Source organism: Cebus imitator, unplaced genomic scaffold (assembly GCF_001604975.1).
Source record: "Cebus imitator isolate Cc_AM_T3 unplaced genomic scaffold, Cebus_imitator-1.0 Scaffold3, whole genome shotgun sequence".
Classification (NCBI taxonomy): domain Eukaryota; kingdom Metazoa; phylum Chordata; class Mammalia; order Primates; family Cebidae; genus Cebus; species Cebus imitator.
In genome coordinates this window covers 6,393,772-6,402,172 of record NW_016107318.1, presented here as the reverse complement: position 1 = coordinate 6,402,172, position 8,401 = coordinate 6,393,772, and the positions used below count along the sequence as shown (strand labels likewise).

The 8,401-nt window shown below is 37.5% G+C and overlaps 1 protein-coding gene across 1 annotated transcript in view; it reads left to right on the top strand.

The window, feature by feature from the left end:
• The window catches only part of MSH4 (mutS homolog 4), a 96,540-nt gene that overhangs the window by 31,453 nt on the left and 56,686 nt on the right, over window positions 1-8,401 (top strand). Inside the window, exon 8 of the mRNA XM_017530587.2 lies at window positions 3,849-3,916. Coding sequence (XP_017386076.1) covers window positions 3,849-3,916 — 68 coding nt within the window. The remainder of the gene's footprint in view (window positions 1-3,848; window positions 3,917-8,401) is intronic.

Below are 8,401 nucleotides of genomic sequence, written 5' to 3'. Positions count from 1 at the left end.
GACAGATTGCAACGATCTATAAATTTATTTTTGTAGAACACTGTAAGCTGGAAAATAAATTGAGAAGAATAAAATAAGCTTTTGAGCCATGGTAAATGCAAGACACTTTACACATTGTCATAGTCTGTGTTGTGATAATAAAATAGCTGACACTGGGTAATTTATAAAGAACAGTGATTTGTTTCTTACAGTTTTGAAGGCTGGGATCTGCAAGGTTAAGGGAACTGTATCTAGCGAGGGCCTTCTTGATGCATCATAACATGCCAAAAGGCAGAAGAACAAGAGAGCACACATACAAGAGAGAGAGGAGATGGGTGGGCAAACTCATCCTTTTATCCGGAATTTACTTCTGGAACAAGTTACCCACTTCTGTGATAATGGCATTAATCCATTCATCAGGGCAGAGCCCTCTTGATCTAATCACCCTTTAAAGGTCCCATCTCTTAACAAGGTTGCATTGAGATTTAGTTTCCAACACATGAACTTTGGGAACACATTCAAACCATAGCATTCTGCTCTTGGCACCCTTAAATTCATGTCCTTCTTACATGCAAAATACATTCATTTCATCCCATTAGGCCTAAAGTCTTAGCTTGTTTCAACACTAACTCAAAGGTCCAGAATCTTATCTGAGTCAGATGTGTATGAAACTCAAGGCATGATTCATCCTGAGGCAAATTCCCCAGCAGCTATGAGCCTATGAAATTAAATAAGTTGTCTACTTCCAGAATGTTGGGTTAGGCATAGGATAAATATTCCCATTATAAAAGGGAGAAATAGGCAATAAGAAAGGAGTAACAGGCCCAAAGAAATCACTTCAAACCTGACAGGGAAAACAACAGTAAGTCTTAAAGCTGAAGAATAATCTTCTTTGACTCCATATCCCACATCAGGGGCACAGTAGGGTAGGAGTTGGGCTCTCAAGGCCTCAGGCAGCTTCAGGGCTTAGCCCACCCAGCAGCTCTCATGGTTTGTAGTCTCATGCCTATGACTTTCTCAGACTGGAGTTACATGCTGATGCCCCCCATAGTTTTATGGTCTCAGAGTGGGGAGCTGGGGGGTGATTGCCCCACTCCCATGACTTTACTAGGCATTGCCCTAGTGGGGACTCCGTGAATGCTGGCCTTACTCCTGTGGCTCCACTAGGCATAGTGGGGGCTTTCTGTGGTAGGCTTTCCTTGGTGGGTCTGCCTCTAGGATAAGTCTCTGCCTAGGCCCCAGGCTGTCCTCAACATCCTTTGAAACTTAGGCAGAAGTCACCATGGCTTCATACCTTTTGCATTCTGTGTGCCTGCAGAATTAGCACCACGTGGACACTGCCAAGATTTATTGCTTATACCTTCTGTAGCAGTGGGTTGAACTGCAGCTAGGCCCACTTGAGCCACAGCTCTGGTGGCTGAGAGGCATTATGCCAGAATTGAGGGAGCAGAGGTCCAAGGCGCTGCAGGGCAGCAAATGCTGAGGTCACACAAACACCTTTCTGGAAACCTTGCCCTTAAGGTCAAATCCTAGCTTGCTTAGATCTCTGAAATGTTTCTGGGGTCATTCTCTCATTGTTTTCATAAATAGAACCTGGCTTCTTTCTATACTAGTTTTTTTTTAGCAATCACTTGACAACTCCTTTACTGTTCTTTCCCGAACATACATTTTATGTGGCCAGGCTGAGTTTTCTTGATTTTTTTTTTTTTATTCTGCTTCTTTTAAAATTTTAAATGTCATCTTTAAAGTATTTCTCTCTTCTTTCATTTTACTGTAAATGGCTGAAAGAAGCTTTGTAACATCTTGAATGCTTTGCTGCTTAGATAGTTCTTCTACCAGATATCCCAGTTCATTCCTCTTAAGTTCTGCCTTCCACAATATCCTAGGCCATGGATGCAGTCCTCCCAAGTTCTTTGCAACTGTGTAACAAGGATGGCCATTACTCCAGTTTCCAAGATTTTGTTTCTCAGTTTCCCCTGAGTCCTCATTAGAATGGCCTTTATTGTCCACATTTCTACCAATGTTCTGATCATGACCACTTAAGTAATCGTTACAACATTCCAGACTTTCCCTACATTGCTTTCCGTTTTCTGAGCCTTCACTAGAATTCTCCTTAATGTTCTCTTCATTGCATTCTGGGCTTTTTCTAACCTGCTCCTCCAAATTCTTCCAACTTTTACGCATTCTCATTGTTCAATTCCTAAGCGGCTTATACATTTTCAGATATTTGTTATAGCAACAACCCCAGTCTTGGTACCAATTTTCTATCTTAGTTTGTTTTGTGCTGCTATAACAGAATATCTGAGACTGAATAATTTATGAACAACAGAGACTTATTTCTTACAGTTCTAGAGGCTGGAAGATAAAAGTTGAGTGACTCACATCTGGTAAGGGCCTTCTTGCTGTGTCTTACTTAACATGGTGGAAGGGCAAGATAGCATGCATGCATATGAGACAAAAAGGGAGCTGAACTCATCCTTCTGTCAAGAACCCACTCCCATGATGATAGCATTAATTCACTCACAGAGGCAGAGCCCGCATTACCTAACCTTCTCTTAAAGGTCCCACCTCTCAAGACTGTTGCATTGGAGATCAAGCTTCCAACACATGAACTTTGGGGGGCATTTTCAAACCGTAGCACATATATAATCTCACTTAATTCTCACAACACACTTGGGAAGTCAATGTTATCAGCATTTAAAAGATGAGAACAGCACTGGGTGTGGTGGCTCACACCTGTAATCCCAGCACTTTGGGAGGCCAAGGTGGGCGAATCATGAAGTCAGGCCTTCAAAACCAACCTGACTAACATGGTGAAACCCTGTCTCTACTAAAAATACAAAAATTATCCGGGCGTGGTAGTGTGTGCCTGCAATCCCAGCTACTCAGGAGACGGAGGCAGAAGAATCACTTGAACCGAGGAGGTGGAAGTTGCAGTGAACTGAGATTGCGCAACTGAACTCCAGCCTGGGCTTCAGAGAAAGACTCCATCTCAAAAACAAGAAATAAATAAAAATTTTAAAAAGATGAGAACAGCTAGAGTTTAGAGAAGTTAGGTAACTCTTGGGAAGGTTATGTGATTAGTGGTTGAACTATATTTCATGTGTCATGATATTGAATAGACAATATCCAAAACCAGAGAAGTAGAGTTTCAAGAAGGAAGGTAAGTCTTAGTTTATTTAGTGTTGCTATAATGGAATACCCGAGGCTGGGTAATTTATAAAGAAACAAGTTTATTTGGGTCACAATTCCAGTGACTGGAAAGTCCAAGAGCGTGGCATTGGCATCTACTTGGCTTCTGGTCAGGGCTTTCGTGATGCATCATAAGATGGAGGATGGTCAAAGAGGAAACAGACATATGCAGTGAGCAAAATGAGGGTCAGTCTTACTTTATAACAACCTGTTCTTGTGTGGAAACTAGTCCCTTTCTGTGTGAACTAATCAAGTTTTATTAAGGGGTTAACTCACTCATCATGGTAGGAATGGCACCAAACTTCTCGTGAGAGTGGCGCCTCTGTGACCCAAATGTTTTCCACTAGACCCCACCTATTAAATATTTTACTTTCCAGCATTGCCACACAAAGAATTAAGGTTCCAGTATGAGTGTTAGTAGGGAAAGGCAAACCATAGCAGAAGGGATGGTCAGCAGCATCAAATTTTGAGGTGAGATTGAGTAATCAAAATTAACAAAAGAACATTAGAATTTAGTTATACTCACTTTACATGTGAGATAGTTAAAGAAGACATATCAGGTAATATTTGCAGGTAGAACTGTTCTATTTTATTCTTTGAGGATAATATTTTACATAGTCAATATTTGCAGCTGTTCTATAAAGTTTAAATGTTCAATATTTGTTTGTTTGTTTCAGTTATATCAAGATTTCTTGATACAGAGCAGCTTCTTTCTGTTTTAGTCCAAATTCCAAAGCAAGACACGGTATGTTTTTGTGTACATTATATATATTATTATACATTATGTGATGGAACTTGTCTTAATGTAATGTAACAATTGGAAAACATCAAAATGTTTTGAGATAGTCCTTCATTATTGATATCTGGAGTATTTTATGCCATTGTAGAGGAAAACTTTTTTCCTAATATATTATCCTGTATGTTACAGTAAAATTTAAAATTTCAACCTGGCATGATGGCTCATGCCTATAATCCCAACACTCTGGGAGGCTAATGCAGGAGGTTCACTTGAGCCCAGCAGTTCAAGACAAGCCTGGGCAACAAGTGAGGCCCCATCTCTATTTAAAAAAAAAAAAAATCAAAAAATTAGATGGGCATGGTGTTGCACACTTGTAGTCTCAGATACTGGGGAGGCTGAGGTGGGAGGATAACATGAGCCTTGGAAAGGTCAATGCTGCAGTGAGCTGTGTTTGCACCACTGCACTCCAACCTGGGTGATATAGTGAGGCCCTGTCTCAAAAAAAAAATTTTTTTTTCTAGATAGTTAAGGAGTTGGCCTATTTTCATTGATCAAATATTAAGGAGTTATATATAATTTTCAAAAGATGTAGACTGTAATAATGTTTGCCTAGTAACTAACTAAAATATGTTAGAGCTAAAGAATATAGATTCTTCTTAAAAGTGACCATTATGTGAAGTTTGATTAGTCTTCAAATATTATTATTATTATTACTGAGATGGAGTTTTGGTTTGTCATTGAGGCTGGAGTGCAGTGGTGTGATTTTGGCTCACTGCAATACCTGCCTCCCAGGTTCAAGCGATTCTCTTGCCTCAGCCTCCCATGTAGCTGGGATTACAGGCATGCACCACTATGCCTGGCTAATTTTTGTATTTTTAGTAGAGATAGGGTTTCACCATGTTGGCCAGGCTGGTCTCAAACTCCTAACCTCAAGTGATCCACCTACTTCAGCCTCCCAAAGTACTGGGATTACGGGTGTGAGCCACCACACTTGGCCAAGTCTTCAAATATTCTTGATTTTTAAGAATGAAATAATATCTTTTCTGGATACTTTTCAAATTTAAATAGTGCTTATGGGTACATTCTATAAAGAAAGTAATAGCTTTCATTATTCTGTTTAAGGTGAGCTGAAGAATATTTACTATAATGCAATGCAGTTATATTTTTGTCCATATGCTTAAAAAGAAAAGAAGTCTTGAACATCAATGAAATTTAATTTACAATTTGATGACATTTGTAAGTCCATTGAAAGCTTATCTATATTTGAGAAGCCTTTTCGTATCATAAAGAAAATACTCTTCAGGTTCATTTATAATGAAAGCATCACTAGATTGAAAAGCTTTGGCTATTGGGCAGGCACAGAACTAGGTTTCCTTAAATAATTTAAGCTGCTTATAATTCAGTATATACAAATGGGAAGTAACCTAAAGCAACTGATGTTTGGAATTAAATTAGTAGCCCTCATAAAATAAGTTTGGAAGTATCCCTTTCTCTTTAATTTTCTGGTAGAGTTTACATAGACTGGTATTATTTCTTCCTTACATATTCGGTAGAATTCACAAATGAAGCCATTAGATTCTGGAATATTTTTTGGTAGGAAGGTTTTTAACTATGAATTTAACTTATTAAATAGGTATAGTGCTCTTCAGGTTAACTGTTTCTTCTTGAAAAAGCTTTGGTAGCTTGTGTCTTTTAAAGAATTTTTCATTTCACCCAACTTTTCAATTTATCAGCATAAATTATCTCATAATATCCTTCTTGTATCTGTAAAATTGGTAGTGATATGCTGTCTTATTCCTGATATTAATAACTTTAATATGTTCTCTGTTTTTCTTAATCAGCCTGGCTAGAGGTTATCGTTTTTATTGGTATTCTCAAGGAAACAGCTTTCTATTTCATTGTTTTATCTTTTTTTCTCCTGTTCTCTATTTCACTGATTTCTGGTTTTATCACTCTTCTGCTTAGCTGTGCCTACTCTCCTTTTTTGACATTGTAAAGGAGGAAGCTGAGGTCATTGATTTGAGACCTTTTTTCCTTTCTAATATAAGCATTTCAGCACTGTAAATTTCTCTCTGAGTAATACTTTAGCTGTATTCCACAATTTTAGGTACATTGTGATTTCTTTTTCATTTGAAAAGGTCAAAATACTTTCTAATTTCTTTTTGAAAATTCTTTGATGTTTGGATTTTTAGGGGTATGTTAATTTATTTCCAATATTTGGGGACCTTCCAGATTATCTTTTTGTTATTGGTTTCTAACTTAATTCCCCAATGGTCAGAGAACATGTATTATGTAATTTAGATCCTTTTAACTTTATTGACTTTGTTTTTATGGCCCAAAATAGAGTTAATCTTGGCAAATGTTCCATGTGAACTTGAAAGCATGTGTATTTTACTGTTGTTGGTTGGAGCATTCCATAAATGTTTATTTGTTCAAGTTGTGTGGTAGTGTTCTTCAAATCTCATCTATCCTTATTGTGTTTTACTGTTTTTGTTGTTGTTCTATTTGTTCTACCAGTCATTGAGAGAGTAGTGTCAAAATCTCCAAATGTAATTATGGATTTGTTTCTTTTTCCTTGTAGTTTTATCAGTTTTTATCTAATGTATTTGGGATCTCTGTTATTAGGTACATAAACATTTAAGATTGCCATGTCCTCTATAAATTGACCCTGTTATCATTATGAAATGACCCTTTTTATTCCTAGTAATATTTTTTGCTATGCAATCTACTGGGTCTAATATTAATATAGCTGCTCCAGCTTTCTTTTGGTTAGTTTTAGCGTGGCGTATCTTTACCATCCATTTGTTTTTAACTTTTTTTTCTTTATACTTACAGAAGATTTTTTGTAGGTGATATATATTAGGTGTTAACTTTTTGTATACAATCAGAGAATACCTTACTTTTAATTGTGGTATTTATTACATTTACACTTAATAAGATTATTCATATGTTTTCATTTAAATCTGCTATCTTGGTTTTTTTTTTTCATTTTTCTCATCTGTTTTCTCCCTTTTTTTCTTTTCTTCTGCTTTCTTTTGTATGTTTTTTTATGATTCCATCTCATTTCCTTTGTTGGCTTATTAGATAGAAGTCATTGCCTTTATTAGCTTAATTATTGACTTAGGGTTTATAGAATACATCTTTAGCTGAATTTAGTTCGCTTTTATTTATTTTTTATTTTATTATTTTTTTTGAGAGAGTCTTGCTCTGTTGCCCAGGCTGAAGTGCAGTGATGCCATCTCAGCTCACTTTCACCTTTGTCTCCTGGCTTCAAGTGATTCTTGTACCTCAGCCTCCTGAGTAGCTTGGACAACAGACATGCCACCATGCCCTGCTAACTTCTGTATTTTTAGTGAAGTCAGGGTTTTGCCACATTGACCAGGCTGATCTCAAACTCCTGACCTCAAGTGATCCACCTGGCTTGGCCTCCCAAAGTATTCGGATTATAGGTGTGAACCATTTTTGATCAGAGACTAGGATTGCAACCCCTGCCTTTTTTTTTCCATTTGCTTAGTAAATCTCCCTCCATCCCTTTATTTTGAGTCTGTGTATGTCTTTGCATGTAAGATGGGTCTCCTGAATACAGCACACCGATGGGTCTTGATTTCTTCTAATTTGCCAGTCTGTGTCTTTTAATTGGGGTATTTAGCCCATTTGCATTTAAGGTTAATATTGTTATGTGTGAATTTGATCCTGCCATTTTGATAGTAGCTGGTTGTTTTGCCTGTTAGTTGATGCAGTGCCTTCATAGTGTCGATGGTCTTTACAATTTTATATGTTTTTGTAGTGGCTGGTACTGGTTTTTCCTTTCCATGTTTAGTGCTTCCTTCAGAAGCTCTTGTAAGGCAGGCCTGGTAGTGACAAAATCTCTCAGCAGTTGCTTGTCTATAAAGGAGTTTATTTCTCCTTCACTTATGAAGCTTAGTTTGGCTGGATATGAAATTCTGGGTTGAAAATTCTTTTCTTTAAAAATGTTGAATATTGGCCCCTACTTTCTTCTGGCTTGTAAGGTTTCTGCCAAGAGATCCACTGTGAGTCTGTTGGGCTTCCTTTTGTGAGTAACCCAATCTCTCTGGCTGCCTTAGCATTTTTTCCTTCATTTCAACCCTAGTGAATCTGATGATTATGTGTCTTGGGGTTGCTCTCCTTGAGGAGTATCTTTGTGGTGTTCTCTGTATTTCTGGAATTTGAATGTTGGTTTGCCTTGCTAGGTTGGGGAAGTTCTCCTAGATAATATCCCAAAGAGTGTTTTCCAACTTGGTTTCATTCTCCTCATCACTTTCAGGTACACTGATATCAAATGTAGATTTGGTCTTTCCCATAATCTCATATTTCTTGGAGGCTTTGTTCATTTATTTTCACTCTTTTTTCCCTAATCTGGTCTTCTCACTTTATTTCATTGAGTTGATCTTCAATCTCTGATATCCTTTCTTCCGCTTGCTCAATTCGGCTATTGAAACTTATGTATGCTTCCCGAAGTTCTTGTGCTAT